Source organism: Harpia harpyja, chromosome 3, assembly GCF_026419915.1.
Source record: "Harpia harpyja isolate bHarHar1 chromosome 3, bHarHar1 primary haplotype, whole genome shotgun sequence".
Lineage (NCBI taxonomy): Eukaryota > Metazoa > Chordata > Aves > Accipitriformes > Accipitridae > Harpia > Harpia harpyja.
Window position 1 is genome coordinate 58,550,162 of NC_068942.1, and position 17,196 is coordinate 58,567,357.

The 17,196-nt window shown below is 43.7% G+C and overlaps 1 protein-coding gene across 39 annotated transcripts in view; it reads left to right on the top strand.

The window, feature by feature from the left end:
- The window catches only part of NRXN3 (neurexin 3), a 1,052,972-nt gene that overhangs the window by 40,190 nt on the left and 995,586 nt on the right, over window positions 1-17,196 (top strand). For all 39 annotated transcript variants that reach the window (XM_052782846.1, XM_052782845.1, XM_052782867.1 and 36 more), the window contains one exon: window positions 11,430-12,696. In XM_052782846.1, the coding sequence (XP_052638806.1) occupies window positions 11,988-12,696 (709 nt within the window). In that variant the 5' untranslated portion in view covers window positions 11,430-11,987. The remainder of the gene's footprint in view (window positions 1-11,429; window positions 12,697-17,196) is intronic.

Consider the following 17,196-nt stretch of genomic DNA (forward strand, 5'->3'; position numbering starts at 1 on the left):
GACAGTAGAAGAATCATTGTTGCTCCTGGTGAAGGGGTTTGTGGTGTTTAATTTAGAAACTGGGGCTAATCCTGCAGCATTTCTCATTGGCTTCCAGTTTGCTATCAGCTAGCAAAAGCTTTATGTGGAAGGAGATGAAAACTGGTGCCAAAGAGGATCAAGACCCATCACTGTCTCATCACCGATCTCTGGAGCTATGCAGAACTTCCCAGCCAAACGCTGAGCTGAGCACAGGGCTTGGTATGAAGGGGAAAAAGTGGGTGCTGGAGCTATGCAGAACTTCCCAGCCAAACGCTGAGCTGAGCACAGGGCTTGGTATGAAGGGGAAAAAGTGGGTGCTGTTAGCAAGAACTGCTCATAATGTTTTTGTCAAAATAATGGCTTTTCAGACTGTGAAAATAATGTTAGCAGAAAGGATGTATTATTCAGAATGTTTAGAATTTTGTTGAAAGGGAGGAAATACATTTAAAATTGATTTGAAATGAAAAGTTACGCAATTGCTAGGGAAGAAGCTATTTATATAGCAGGCTCACTTTTCCCACTTTTCCCATTCCATGCTCCTTTCCCAGAAGAAATAAAAAGAAACAGCAAATAATGACTGGAAGTTACTATAACCAAAGCCAGGTAAATTAGAATGTTTCATTTTTTAATTAAAACCAGAAAATTCAATGAAAATGCCTCAATGTAATAAATGTTTTTTCATTTTCACTAGTGGCTTTCATAACAAAACAGTTGCCCTTTGTCACCTGTATTGCTAAGTGTATGGAGATTCGTAATTAGTAAGGCAGAGCACAAAATACGTCCTGTGGTACAGAGATACTCCCTGACCCACTATTGCATCTGTACTCTGAGAGATTCTGTCCTGGGGAGTCGCAGGAATTCAAGTCTTTTCCCCACTCTCTCTTTTTTTCTTTTTTTCTTTCCTATTTTTAAAATATGTGAGTTTGAATCCTGACTTGAGCAGTTCGAATTGGGATTTTGAATTCGCAGCCCAGTCACTCAGAATGTCAATTGTCTTCCAGGGCACTGCACTGTGAGTCCCAAGGCTGGAAGCTCTTTAAAAGACCATCTGACTTTTAAAGGAACATTTGCAGGAGAATATGTATCTTTTAGGTCTTTCTAAATCTACCAAGTGTGATTGATTTATCAATATGTAGCAACTAATGCTTAAATAGAGAGACATGTCTTCTCCAGTGATGTTAAAGTGCTCCATTAGAAAATTTAAAATAATTTCTAAAGGCATTAATTTCCATAATGCTGCTAGTTAGCTTTTTTTCCCCCTGGGCTCACATGAGGTATTAAGCTGGCTGAGGCTTTGCTTCCTGGGTCTGTGGCCCTGGCACATTGTTGCCTGGTTTGGGGTTTTCAGCAATGAGTTTTATTACAGGGAGAGAATAGAAGAGTGCTGGTGCAGTGCTCCCAAAGGTTATTCCCTGTTACACTTATTTCCTAGTGTTTTTATCCAGGTTCATTTTAAAATGTATCAGGCAATTGTGCCCTCCCCCAGCCTTCCTGCAGACATGCCCAAATATTTCTGACAGCCCAGGATGTGCTCTCTGGACTTCTTGTTTTAGCTAACGTCTGCCTCTTTGTCACCCGATGTGTACGATGATTCCTCTTGTGCTTTGCTACATGTACTCATTCCCTGCCTTTTTGACCACTTGTGTTTTTCTTACTCTGGGAAGTGTCATTACCTCATCCTTAGGTGGTTCCTCTGAAATAAACAGATGAATCCTTTATACTTTAATTTTGTAAAAATCCTTTTGTTTTGCACATCTTAATGTTTGTTTCTACATTTCACAGTAGCAAGTCTCTGAGGAAGAGGCATAACTAGAGAGAAGACTCATAGGGCAAAACAGTGTGAAGCACAGAAATACAATCCAGGAAGATGTACATGAATTAAAAAACAATAATGAAACCCCTGTCCTGTGTGTAACTCCTCCCACTCTCTGGGCTCTTGGGCTCACAGGGCTCTTAAGCCTAAATTTGTCTGATGAACAGCCTTCCTTTCAAAAGAGATTCTGCCATAAGCACTGTATTTCTGCTTTGAGGGTCCCTAGGGCTTTGGAGCCTACGTAGCCTTTACCAGAGCTGTCTCGGTCCTTGGTTGTGAGGCCACTGCTGCGGCAGAGCAGCAGGTTTGTTATTCCAGTCTTGCCAGCAGGCTGTCTGGGTTAGGCGGAGGATTGCTTGGTGCACACTGACAGGTCACCATGTAGTGCTGCAGGCACAGGCCAGGCTGAAATGAGTCCTCGCAAGTACAGCATGCCTAGTGTATTTCTTCCCTGTCCCATAACTGCTGGTTAGTTTAGAAACTGGCCCCTATCATACAAAGCCACAAGCCATTTCCTTGATGATCTGGAAAGTTTTCAATATCCTGAGCCGTTTAAAGTATTATCCTTTTCCAGCCAAGACACGCTTAAAGATTTTTGTTAGCGGTCTATCTTGGCACAGATTTCCACTTCCATTCCGCAGCACGCTAGAACTGAGAAACCTATCTATGCATAACTTCTCGTCATGTCCCCCCAATAACCCTTAGGTAGAAGTGGGGAGGGGAGTGGGGTGGAGTGAATTTTGGCAGGAATTTTGTATATCAGAAGATGAAAAGAGCAGAGAGCTGGACGAATGCAGTGATTTCCCATGGCACGGGATTCCCAGCCTGCTGTTGCGTATATACCCACAAAAAGCAGCGTGTTTCTGGAGCTAGTGGTAAGGGAGGAATGTGGTTCAGAAAGCAGACACCTAATCTCACAGTGGCTGTAGACTTTTAGAGTGCTTACCAGGTCACCAGTGTCTTTGCTCCCTCGTGCTGGTCAGCTTCAGTCACTGCGAGAGCTGTGTGAACATCGATCCCTCACACTTCAATTCCAATGTTTAACTGGGCTCCCTGAAAGGCGTTCCCATTTGATCTGTAAACAGAGCATCAGCTATTTAAGGAGCTTAGGCACTGAGCTGAGTGTTCCCTGCGCTGTGGACAGCTTATCACACCTGTTTGCTAGGTCTGGGTGTTCATGTTTGCTTTGTGGGAAGCTGAGTAGAAATTTTTGCATGAGATTATGAAGTTGCAATGAAACGTAGAGAGTGCTACATCTTACATAATGGGAAAATCCACGGTAAATTCCAGATGTTCATGGGCCCTTTCTTTCCTTTTTAAGTGGATGCTGCTTATTCCCATGAGCCAGCAGACTGTAGGGAATGACCTAAATGAATTACTGGCCATACTAATGACAGGGAAGTCTGGCCAGGTGCGGTGTCCCTCTCTATGCATGTTACGTTTTTAGTAAAATAACCCAACTGATTGCATCTGTCTCCCCTCTCTGTAATATACTATCATGACATTTAAAAAAATGCAAACTTCTTTGACTTACTGGAAATCAGGTTCAGGAATGTAAAAGTGTGTTGAACAAAGTGCGAATTGACTGTGATCTGGAAGTGAAGGAAAGAATGAGTTTAACCTTTGTTCTTATTCTAGTCTTTCTGATAGTCCTTTTAAGCTTTTTTTCTTCCTTTTTAAATTATTTTTTTAAAGTAACTACTATATGCCAACTGGAATGTAGAGGTGTTTTAATGCTAGCTGAAGTACAGAAAATCATTATTATTAATGTGTACGTGAGCAGTGCCTGGGAGCTCCATTCTTGACTGTGTTGTGCTAGATTATGTCAAACAGAAAAGAAACTGTTCTTGCTTATGAAGAACTTAAAAAATGCATATGAAAGAAGCAGCAAATGGATAGACAGACAGCTAGGAAGAGCAAGGTGTTATTGGTTGGTGTGCCAGCCATTACTTTTATTTTGTTGTTGCTTTATATGCTCTGTACCTTTTCCTAATGCTAAGTAGCTGATAAAGCAGTGCAACAGTGACTTTTTTCCTCTTATTGCTTCAAAGTTGGGAGCCCCCCACACTGCAACTGTGTCTCTCCATTGAGGAGTGTCTAATACTTAGCCTGTCTGCAGTATCAAATATGTTTCTGGGGAAAAATAAACCCATTCTAGAGTGTTAGTCTTAGGAAAATCTTCTTGGAAGCAGCCTCATTTTCAGGCATTGATGACATGCTGAAACTTCAATTTTCAGTAACGATAAGCACATTTTTAAAAGACTTGATTTTTATGAAAAGAAAATAGAAATACAATGTACTTGTCAGATATGGGATCTGGAAGCAGTTTTGCCATTTATCAGTAATGCCAGCACTGTGAATTCACAGAATTCCCTGCTAACATGCCTTGCTGTGATGTGTGCAGCTCCTGGCTTTGCATTTGATATGTTAGGATATGGTAGAATAAACAACACTACAAATCTGTCCTGGCTTCTTGGTGGCAGAAAGGAGAGGATGTGGGGGATGGAGACAGACCAACTACAGAAGGAGTAAAATAAATGATAATGATTCAAAGCTTTCCAACTGTTGAGCTTCAACGTCTTTAAAAGAGCAGGTATTCTTTGTTCTCTTTTAACGATGGTGGAATTGAGGGAAGGCCAGTGTTCCCAGCACAGCTGCCATGGGAATTACAATAAAAGCTTGTTGAGTTTTGCAGAAATCGCTCTTCTGGTTAGTACCAGCTCAGAGATGGGGGAGTCTGGTTTCTCCTGTGTGGCAGTACAGAGCAGTAACTGCTCAGCTGCTGCCAATGCTTCCTTTTAGCTAGTCCTTGTTAGTGGAGAGTTTGTGGTAATGGGAGTAATTAACACACTGGGAGTAATTTCTGTGTCCTGGAAGGGAACAGAAAGCCATCAGAGCAGCCCCAGACATGATTGCTCTGCAGGGTTATTTTATCTCTCTCTTTCTTTCTTTTCCATTGTGCTTGGGTTTTGATTTTTCTTCTTTGTGTTAAGAAAGCTGAGAGCTGAAATGGTCTGTAAATTGCATTCATGCTGAGCTTGGGCTAGGTAGGCTAGTTAAAGGTCACTCTCGTGGACTACATGGCCTCCTCTCGTGGGGTGCAGAGAGTGTTTAAGAAGGGAGTCACACTGTCCCTTGTGGCTTTTTTAACCCTTCTTCTTCCAGCATAGATTTGAAGAACTCTGGTTCTGAATTAAGTTTGTTTAAATAGGCCCAGGAGGTGAGAACCTTGAAGGGTGATTATGATAAAATATTAACTCTTCCAGCAGCCAGATGGCTTCCCAGCCTAATAGTTCTGAAGTGTGAGCTGTGCTGCCATGGTCCCATGCTTGTTGTTGAATTGAGCACATTATTAGCTTGTTCATATCCCTTCTGAGGCCACTGGTGGCTTTTCAGCTGTGTGTCTTGTGAGTGTGTGTGACCTCAGCTTCCCCATGCATAGGTACCTAGTTTGGGTGTTCTACAGTGTTTCTGAAGGTCAGCTCTAAGAGTAAACTTGTCATAAACAGTCATTCTTGCCCTCCCCAACTGAGAACTGGGGACAGGGAGAAGAAGGGCAATGGGCTTAACCTGTCTGATTGCAAACCACATTGCCCAGGTACCAGGAAACCAAGCAACCACCTACCTACAGATCACAACTGACAGTGTATGCATGTGCATGTGTATATCCTAATCCACTACAGGGGAGGAAAGACAAAGTAGTTCTAGCTTTTTAGTCTAACTTTCTTTTTAATTTAAGAGGATGCTGTTGGATTGCAACCCTAGTCCTCCTTTTCTTGCTTTATGCTTTGATACAGGTTTTTTGCCACTGTCTCCTAGGGAGGTCTGTGCTGAATTCAGATAGGGAGAATTCAGCAACTCCATATTCACTTTCAAGAATGGAAAAGCGAAGCCTGCAAGATATATCAGTGGTGGGAAGAACCAATGAACGTAGGAGAATGTGTCTTCTGCTTGGGGTGGGGCAAAGGCACATGGGGTTCTCACAGTGATGTTAGAGACTGGCATGAACACTGTATCCCTGGAAACCATCCAGAAGAGTTCACCAAGTGCTCTGTGTCACCCCCAAACCTCAATTTTAAGATGCTGGCCTTCATGCCCACATGTGTATCTACATCCAAGATAAAGCCCTAAATCTGTTTCCTCTTCCACTTCTCTCCTGGCAGCCAATCATGTAAGATGCTGCATCCCATGAAGTTCTGCCAAATTCAGTTCAGCAGGACCTGGGTTTGTTCAGCCCTTTGCAAGGCAAAGCCCCCATTTTCAATTGCACTTCTGGCCTCTTCACTAAGGAGAGCCCATCTTGCCTTACCCTCACCCCTGTGAGCAATGTAGTGCCACCAAACTCTCCCTGGGTAATAGAATCATAGAATAGCTGTCCACTTCTGTCTTCAGCCCAGTTTTTTCAGCTCAGCTCCACTGGCACCACCCCAGAGTCCTCTCTGTCCCAGCAAGGGGATGATGCCAGTGTCCAGATTTATAGCTGAGATGCAAATGCAGCTAGAGGAATTAAAACTGAATTAATCCATGTGGTTTTCTCTAGTCTTTTGAATTTCAAAGCCTCCATGTCCCCTCTCAGTTCTCTGTAAACATCTAACCATGCATCCTTGCTGAGGAGGCTGTGTGATGGGAGGATATTTGTGTTCCTTTTTCTTCCCAGCGACAGTGTCAGCTCAGTTTTCACATCTGCATTTTTCATCAGAAGGGGGGGTTTTTTTGTTATTTTTCCCCCTTCTTTTTTAGCCACAATTCAGCTGGGGATAGACCAGGCAGAAAGATTTCTGCTTAAGAGATAGGAGTCTCTGTGGAGACCCACACTCAAGCCATGAGCCAAAAGGAGCCCATTGCTCACTGAAGAACTGGATGAGTGAAGACAGACTGAATAAATACTATTAATTCACCATTTCTCTGCCTCTGGCAAGCTTGGCTTTTAATACCAATTATTGATTGCGAATCTCACTGGATCATTTCGAGCAACATATGTCATAAAGCTGTAATGATCTGATTGCTGCGCTTTGGGCTGACTGCGGGAACACATATGGATGCAGAGCCAAATTAGGGTCCTGTTTACCCCTTCCTAAAACTCCTCTGCTTCATTAGGATCTGGGGAATAAAGCAAACCATTGGATTTTGCTTTTTTTTACAGTGAAGGCAAGGACAGGGGTGAGTTCACATGGGGTATAAATACATGGAACCTAGGTGATCAATGTATGTTTTTCCCTCCACACGAAGTATGGTATAATGAATAGTTTTGGTTGTGGAAGGTAGTGGCAGACTGGGGGGACTGTAAACCCCTCCCATCAGAGTGTCAGTGGGATTTTGTCCAGCATCCTTAAGTGGAGTAACAGGACTTACACAGGCTTGCACTGGGCTGCAGTGACAGGGTTTTGCGAGGGAAGCCAGCCTGTCCCTGGCTTCATCTAACTCTGTTATTTTTTCTGCACTAGGAATTGCTGAAAATTGTGCTTTGAAATACAAAAAAGCCGTCCCAAGCAATTACTAGCCAGAGAGGGAGGTAGTGGAGGAGGGAGGGCAGGGAGTGACAAACCTGTCTCCTGCAACCTTTCTGTGCGGTTGGGTAAATAAGCTGCGGAGCAGCACTGTGCCCAGCTTCTCACCCTCTTTCCTAAGCAGGTGCGTTGTGAGACGTTTGCAAAGATATTAACCCTGCATAGAGAGTGTGCCATTCAGTAATTATGGAAATTAGTTGGCAATTAGATAATGTCACTCAGTCTCTGCATACAGCTGATAAGCAGTTGAGAGCCACTCCAAAGCGAGGGCGAGACCCTCTCCATGGGCTGCGGAGCAGATGGCTCTGACCTGGCATTAATAGGCTGCTCTCAAGTTTGGGAAGATGTGTGGTGGTTGGGTAGCACTTGCCCACATCACTGTGGCGGGGCTGCCTCCCTTCCCCAGCTTGGGAAGTTGTGCAGCTCTATCAGCCCTGTGAGTGAGATGTTTCAATAGTGCAAGTGGGTGTGCTTCCTACGGCAGGTTTTGTGTGTGCGAGATACTGAGCCGTCTGTTCAGTGTGCAGGTTCCTCACTGTCTCAGCTCTCTGGCAGGCCAGGGAGGCAGTACAGGCTGCTGGAGGTGCCGTGGAGATAACTTGCTGGGCCTCTCGTTCCTTAAGGGTAGCAAATATTTAAAATGCTCTGCAAAGACCTCGCCTAGTGGTTTGCCGAAGGGCTGATCACATCAGACTGTCTGTCTTGTTTCGTGCTGCTAAATCCTATTAAGCCAAAAATATGACATGGAAAATATTTGTATGCTTTTCCATGTGAGCAATAGGTGGAATTGGAACAGGGGTGTTGCTAATTTGTGACTGGGAGAGGTTGTGTCCATCATGAACTCTTTTTTTTGTCTGATGTGATCGTGCTGTGACAAAGTTTGAGATTTCTCAGAGATAAAATATATCAGAAAATACTATGAGATTCTATAGTTATTGTCCCAAACTGTAATATATTGCTATGGTAGCAGCGTGCTGTATGAGGCTGCTAGGGTAGTACTTATGCTAAAAATAAAATGGTAAGAGCAGAAAATTATTCGTTTTCAGTGTGTCTTGGAGGATCATTGTGGGAAATGGGTGAGGCACAGATTTGTTGTGTCAGGATTTACTTTCTCAAGGTTGGGATTCAGATCCTGGCCACTGCTAAAAAGGACACTGGGTCTTCTGAGTTTTTCTTGAAGACCCTCTTGTGTGGTGAGGTTTGCTCTCACAGGTTGAACTGCATGAGACACAAAACTGGAATAGTGGAACGTGCCATGGGTCAGGACTGACAGGTGCTGACAGAGCTCTGGAGGACCCTGAGATGGCCCCAGCCTGCTAGCGGCTGGGTGTGGGCAGCCTTCCCAAAACCTGAGCTGCAGTATCTAAATGGCAATGAAGCACCTAGAAGTGACACCTATATTTCATGGGGTTTGTGTCTTCTTCCTGTTCTGAAATAGAACTGGCACTGTCTTCTTTCATAACAGCTAGAAGAGGATTACCTTGGCTTCCCTCAATCAAAACAGAGAGAGATTGCCTTGGCTTCCTTCAGTCAACAATGCTATTCCTGTTTAACCATTTCTGCCTGGTTTCCCTTGTTAACTGTGGCCTTTGTCCTTTCCTAATGAACATGTATCGATGTTACAGTAATCTGTGCCACAGAGGTAGCCTGCTCCCTTTACTGTGCCTTTGAAATATCCCAAAGATTGAAGTGACCCATGGAGACTGAGATTCCTTTGTGTGTGTAAAACAGTGTTTCAGGGGCCTGGGGTTGGGAGAGATTGGTAGGCTTTTTGGACAGGTGTTTGGGCTGTACATGGACGTATGCATCTCATCTGTTGTTATCTATAGAGAGTGTTCACACTTGCTGCTGTGATTTACAGCATCTTTCACTGGTTCTCAAAGAGTTAGTCTTCTAAAATAGGGAGAGAAGAGTAGTAGGGCTGAGAGCTACATCTGATGCGGATGGTGCAACCCACCATGCCCAGGAGAATCAAAAGTTTTGTTGAGAGCCCCTCTGCATTGGGGTCTCTGTGGGTGCTTGGTGCCATGCTGGGCTTGCCTCCCTCCCCAGCTCAGGTTGAGCACAGAACTGTCTGATGGAGCAGTGAATTTTTCTACAGTGGTGGTGAATGTTCCAGGGAACTGTGAGCTGTTCGGAACACATCACTGGCTAATTTACACACATTATTATATTCCTATTCCCATCTCATCAATAATTCCAGGCTTGGGTCATCACTTTCTCTCTTACCTCCCTCTCACTCTATTCTCCTTCTCCATAAATCATGGGCTATTTTAGTGGAGCCACTAGGGATCACAGAGGAGAAAGGTAAATGGACAAGAGCCGTATAATTTTTTTTTCCAGTTGATTTTCAAAGCCCCCCCAAAACCCCATGAACTGAGCCAACTTTGTGATTATTGGGAAGACAGATGATTGGAGCATTTGGATCTGCTTTTTTTTCATCTTACACCTCTCCTAACACCTCCTTTTTCCTCCCTCCATTCTCGTGAGCCAAGCTGTTAACAATTAAAAGGAATTATCTGCCCTCTGGTTTTGACTTGATTTTATTTGTGTTTAAAGCAGTTTAGCTAAGACACACTCAGGCAGCTGCAGGGAGCAAGCCTAGTTTCCACTGGGCACTGAAAGCTCAAGTTTCTCTCCAGCTTGTGGGCTTTCTTTTAATTGATCCCTTTTGTTTTCTAAGTGACTTGTTTTTTGTGCTAGCTAAATTTGTCAGACTGACAGCCCTGGAGACTTACAGCCAGGGACCCGTAGGTCCCTGGGGCAGGTAGGGCAGAGGCTGTGACTATGTGAGCTCTCCCCTCTGTTGCCTAGTGATTCTCCTCCAGCTCAACCTCTGCCCTTTCCATACAGAAACTTTTCTGCACTGCCTGTTTCTGCAGTGTCTGTGAGCCTCCTCCCTCGGAGCAAGGTGGCCTGTGGCATTGAAAGGCATCTGCTGGGAGCAACAGCAGCCCCAGTCACTCTTATTGTCCACAGTGCAAAACGCTTTTCCCAACCAGATACTGTCTCACAATATTTGTGATCCAATTTGTGAAATCTGTGTTAATGCTGGGTTGAAGGTCATGACTTTCATCACCTCCTTTCCTGCTTTGTATCTGTGCTAATGTTAGCCATTCCCAGAGCTGTTCTCATGCCCAACGCATCTCTGTGAACAAGCACCTATGTTAATGGAAAACTTACTTTCTTTTTAAGCAGGATTTTCAAGGAATGAGCCTAGCTTTGTGCTGTCTTTACTTGTCATCTTAAAACATCCTCCTACCCTAGGCATACAGTCACCCACATGCAAATAGGCAGAAGTGAATTAAATCCCGGTGTTAAGAGTTGTAACTTCTGCTCACTGAAGGCAGTTGGAATTGCTTGCTGTTAGCTAGGGGTGAATTTGGCCTTTTTGCCAAACCACTAGACCAGGGTAAGTGGTTAAGTGCTTAGGCAGTTCTTATCATCTAAGCTACAAGTTTCCTATCATCTAAGCTGCAGGTTGCCATATATAATTTGCATAGCACATGTTTCCAGGTTGCAGAGGTCCCTGTTAGAGTCTCTGAAGTGTGCAAGACATGTAAGTAAAAGCAGCTATTGCATGACAGGCTGACGGCAGGGTTGTCTTCTCTAATGCTTGCTTGGTGTGCTAGAAAGCATAATGAAAGCAGTGGAATGGGAAGTTCGGATAACATCTTCTTTTGCCCTGTATCAACTTTTAAACTCTAAGGAACTCTGGTCTTTGCCCTAAGCATTTTCATTGAGAGGTAACTGTTACTGGGGAAGCTTCAGCACCATTTCTCTCAGTAAAGTCAATGAGATTGCACCCATCAAAGGCATTAAATAATCTGGTGTATTTTTATGTTGCTCAGCATTGTGGTGTGTGCAGATCACTTCATGAGTTCTCTATTTGGTCCTCTTAGTTTTGAGGACATAGATGTCCTTGCTGCTTTGGAGGACTGTATAGCCAAATGCAGGCATGAAGAAGTGGCCAGAGTATCAAGAAATGTATATGAGTTACTGGACAAGATGTTAATAAGCTTCATGGTAAAGATACGGTGAGTAGTAGGACTAACTTCTTCCTTTCTTTTCTTCTCTTGACCGCACAGGTCCTGCAAGCTCCGTGAGTGCCAAGCAGTGAATTATGGGCTGGGTAGCCACCAGTGCATCATGAAGATTGACTTTATTTTTGCCCTCTTGAGGATCACGTGCTTTATGAATTCACTTTCTCCTCCATCACACTGCCACATCTGTCAATATTGTCATCACTTCTAGGAAACCAGAATTTGAGGCTTGGGCTTCAGCTCTGCCTTTCCTTCCTCCCTGGCACAACCAGTGTTCTACGAAAACAAATCACTGTGGCTTATTTTGCCCTTCACAGAAGTACACCAACTGGAGAAGTCACTTCATATACCCTGTACATCTGAGATGATAAAAGCCTCTGGATTGTAAGGGATAATTGGGATCTTTCCTTGGGGAGGAGACGTTTCCTCTTGGTCACATCCACTTGCTATCTCACCTTCCACTTACTCTCCCTCTCTCTCTCTCCCTCTCTGTGCTCTCCTCCTCTTCCCATTGGATTTCACATTTGGTGTTGACTGCTGGCGTTCTCCTCCCAGTAGTGTGGCTTTTGTTTTTCTCCTAGGGAATAGCAGATTCTTGAAACAATGGGCTTCACTCTCCACTCCGTCTACTTCACCTTGAAGGTGAGTTTGCTGCTGGGCTCCTTGCTGGGTCTCTGTTTGGGTCTGGAGTTCATGGGCATCCCCAACCAGTGGGCCCGCTACCTCCGCTGGGATGCCAGCACTAGGAGTGAACTCAGCTTCCAGTTCAAGACCAACGTCTCTGCTGGGCTGCTCCTCTACTTTGATGATGGTGGTGTCTGTGACTTCCTCTGTCTGTCTCTTGTTGATGGGCGCATCCAGCTCCAGTTTAGTGTGGACTGTGCGGAGACTACAGTTATCACAGACAAACAGGTCAACGACAGCAACTGGCACTTCCTGATGGTCAGCCGCAATCACCTTCGGACGGTGCTAGTGCTGGATGGTGAAGCCAAGCCGGGCGAGGTGCGTCCACAACGCCAGTATATGAATATCGTCAGTGACCTTTTTGTTGGTGGAGTCCCACTGGACATCCGTCCTGCTGCATTGACCCTTGATGGTGTTCTGGGTGAGCCTCCATTTCAAGGATTTATCCTGGATCTGAAATATGGCAACTCTGAGCCACAGCTCCTGGGCAGTCAAGGGGTCCGACTGGAAATGGAAGGGCTTTGCGCAGAAAACCCCTGTGAAAATGGTGGCACTTGCTTCCTTCTGGATGGCGAGCCACACTGTGACTGCTCAGCCACTGGATATGCTGGCAAGCTGTGTTCTGAAGGTAATAGAATACTTTCCTACTTCCCATTGATCTTTATATAATCCAAAGAGTTAATTTGTCGCTTAGCAGGGCTACGACTGAGCTCTTATGCCTGCTGGTGGCTATCAGAGGAAATAAAGTTCCACTGTTGTTTTTCCAGCTGGAAGCAATGAAATGGGAGTAAATAGAGAGCATGAGCAATTGCAAAAAGTGCCTTTCTGAAAGGATGCTGCATTTGTAGCATGGGCAGATTTTCATCAGCAACTTATTAATAAGGGTAGAGAACATAAATTGGTAAATACAGAAGTACCCTATGTTGGTGTTGGTAAAAGCAGTGGTAAGAAGTTATCTTAGCTGTCTGGGTGAATTCCACTACCCTGTGTCCCTGAAAACTGAGTGAAGTGTTGGTAAACAGGAGCCATGTATGTATGGCTAACATAACTGATTGACAGAACATTGCAAAAGTTAGGCCATCTTTGATGTTAGCTGTTGCTAGTGTGTGGAAGCCCCATGCTCCCCCTCAATTGCTTGCATACTAATCGCTGAATGGCACCTTGATTGTTTTAGCATCCTTGATTAAATTGCTTTGAGACCTGCTGAACAATCTTACTTAGTATTGCAAAAGGAAGAGGGATTTGAGTGTTTCTACATTGTTTCATACTGTCTTCTAAAATTTGAGTCCAGAAGGTTGAAGTCATGCAAACCACACGATGAAGTGTATTTCAGGGGTTTTTCCTTGGTCTTTAGCAGTGTGATGGTAATTAACTCTGTATGTGCAAGAGACTTACTTAAGTCGACTGGAAGTGCCATTGTGAATTTGAGAATCTCATCACAGCATTTTTTGTGACATCTGAGTTTAAACACAACAGTTTGAGCTTAAGCCAAAGATGAAACAAGGGCAAGAAGTGTCCAATCTCAAGGAAGAAAAAGCCCTGAAATTTTGTCAAAATGGAAATACTTGCAATAGTATCTTATCACAACTAGCATTTGTTTACTTCTTTTGGCAATGAAAATAGATTAACCGGAATTTAGTATGTAGAATGTGAGAAGTGCTGAAAAGAAAGTCCCTGTACTGTTGATAAGTAAGCAAAAAGCCCTACAGAAATACTGTGTAAATACAGCTCTACGTTTACAGTATAGATGGATAAGCAAACATGTTTTTACAGAAAGGGAAGGTTTGGAAAATAAACATGATATCCATATGTGCATTCATTTTAAGGTGCTTTTAATGATAACAGAAAATTTGGCTTTATATCCAAATATTACATTAACAGTACATGACCATTAGATAGGAGGTATGAGCCTGTGAAGTGCTGAACACCAGGATTCTTCCTGGCTATTTGCTCTGCACCGATCAGGTCCAAATGAATAACGAGCCAGAACTATTTTCTGTGCTTGAACCATGAATTATGTGGAGCTGGAGAGACTGCTGGGTCTGACCAGGCACTTCAATAGGTGGGTTGCTGGGCCTGATCCTCACACACTTACAGAATAAACACACCTCATGTCTAAATGCCAGTTTTGGGTGATGGAAGATTGCAAGAGCCACACAGGTATGTGGACCCTGAAACATAAAGATATAAGCCTCTTCTACTGCTGGGCTAATGGATCCAGGCTCCATGGGGAGCTGCTCAAGATACCAACAGCATATGGTTTTCGGGGAACGTCTTGAGAAAATACTGTATGTGAGCGAGGCTTTCATGTACCTCTGGGGCAATTGTGAAAGCTCTAACCAGGGCTCAGGTGGCGGAATTTCTGCATTTCCTGGGTGGGTGGGGCAATATGAAATCCATCATCTAACAAATCCAGGGATATTTCTGTTGTAGACATCATGGATCAAGCAGTGCTATTGTTACCTTTTGAAGCCACACGTCACTATTGCTGTTTGTTTCCTATAGTGATTCATCAGTTTCCAGCCCAACCTTCTATTAAGGGTGAGCAAAGAAGTTTGTCACCATGTACCTTTTTTAGTAAACATTTTTAACTCACTGTTAGCTGTGCTCTATTCACTCACACAGAAGATGCTGTGCAGAGAACTTTTCCAGTGGAACAAATGTAGAGATTTCCACAAACAGTCATTAACTTGTCTGGTTCTTCCGTTTTCTCTTGTATTACTTCACGATGTATGTTTGCTTTATGTTAGAATTTTATGATCAGCCTTGTTTTCTGCCTCCTTTATGCCGCAGCAGTGGTGATTTCTGTGTGCTAAATGCTGTCACCCAAAAATGTTACAGTGTTTGTGCAGATTGTGAAAAGAAGGGGAAAAACAGAGGAAAAGCTGTTCAGTAAGTGGAAAGAAGCAGACAAAGAAAAGTGGCAAGGAAACAAAACAGGAACCAAGTTAAGTATAGCTACTTTTTAATCTGACTTTGAAAAATGTAGCAAACTCCAAAGATGCTCTCTTTCAATTCTGTGAGTGTGGCAGAACCTCCACTGATGAACAGTAGGATGTGGTAGGAACGGCAGAACTGGATGCAGGCTCTTTCTCCCTGTGGCTTGATTGGCCATTAACCAACTTGTATTTTCTTTGTTTGCTTTTTTTCCAAGAGATGATGTTTGTTGTCCGAACTGTTCCCTTTTGTTTTGTTTCCTTATCCTGCCTCTGAATATTTGCAGAAGTAACATGGTTATTTTATTCCCAGTCTCATTTTTGAAAAAGGCATGCTCTTTCAACTGGATATCAGCAGCTCCCTTTTGGGGGGATCCTTAACTCCATTACAGTATTTACTAGTCTGTAGTCTGTGTGCGTATTTTCCTTTCGTCACCGGAGTTGGCTCTTTTACTGGGAACTGATGGGATCCAATCAATAACAACTTCTGTTTGAACAGCTAAATGCAATATGTACCTTTTTAATAATGAGTTCTCTTGACAGTGTCCAGGCCATTACTTGCCTATTGACTGATACCTATGTCTGCAGATGGTAAAACCACAGCAAACTCATTTATTCTGCGGCCAGAGAAATAAGAAATAAATAGAGAGTGGAACCTGCTGAATCTGTACTGTGAGGGAATGAAGCTCCATTTACAGTATTAGGGGTTACTGTAACGCAAAGTGCAGTTCCAGTTATGGTGAACCTCAGCAGAGAACTACCATTCCATACTGAGACAAAACTGTAAATCCTGTCCAGAATGTGACCCCGATGTGCAGAAAGATTTTTGGCACTTAACGTGCACCCAGAGTTACCAGGATTGTGTGTGCCATAGTAGCTACGTGCCCAGATGGGTAGGTCAGCAGGTCATTGCTGGTGAATGAGAAGTACAATTTCTATGTCTCAGTGTGTACAGTGGGAGTGCAAATGCGTGCACACTTTGGAAGGTTTGGCTGTTTTCAGTCAAATGTGATACTATTTTTATTGCAGTTGGAGTATACTGGTTCATTTAATCTGACAGCTCTATAGGGTACAAAGGATGGCTGATCTGAGTAGCAATTAATTTATATGTTTCTGGGCAATGGTGGCATTAGACATGAAAGCTGAAGCAGAGATACCTTTCCCTCTAATAAACCTCATCAGTCTCTGTGGGATCAAGCTGCTGCCAAGAGAATGAGGCTCCTGTAGAGTTTGAGCAGCACGGATATATTCATGTAGCTGGAAAAAAAAACCCAAGAAGACCTTTCCCATGCACATTTTGAAAAATGTGCTGCTGTAGCAGCCATATGAGCATGTTCATATCTGCTCATTCAGGATCATGCTGTCTTCCTTAGTCTGCAAGAAATTCTCTGTTCCTCCAACATTGCCATGTAGATAGTGAGTTCACTAATGTGGACAATGTGAGTGCAACATTGTATGTACAAAAGCATTTTGGCCCAAGACCTCACCCCTCTCCCTAGCCACCTTCTGGACTTTGTGAGGAAAGATGAACAGAAGATGTGCTTAGAAATGACATTAACTCTGCTTCTAGTTGCAGAACCAAGAAGCTGATGTGATCACTAGCTTCACAAAGCACCATGCTGAAGCCTTTGTGTTGCCTGCAGGGGCTGTTTCTAAACGAACCCTGAATAGGGGCTTGATTGCACCTCTTCCCTTGATTACAGAGCAAGATTTCCTGGGGATGCTGCCTGCTGAATGACAGAGGAGCCCGTTGCTCTGTAATTATCACACTTCTAACTGCAGCAGGAACAGATTTTTCTATAGACCCTCAGCTTCATTTAAAGCAACAACTTACTTCAGGATTTATCCTCCACCTGCCCCTTCGGAGCAGCCCAGTTTTGGCTGCATCTAAAGGGACTGCCTAGCCTCACTTGCAATCAGTGTATCTGCCTGCGAGCCACCGCGAACTTTGTAGTACTAAGGGCTAATTTGGCACTTTGCCATGAGCCTGATGGGTGCACTTAATTTGCATATACATTTACATACATTTTGTAATCAGAAACAAATGAACATGACCATAATATTTGCTTCCACTTGCATATTCCCTGATAGATGAATATAAATTGGTTGTTGTTGAATTCACCAGCAATAAACAGCTGCAGACCCTCCATTTGGTCTTGTGCTCTGCTGTTCTAGAGGACAGTAGGCAGTTC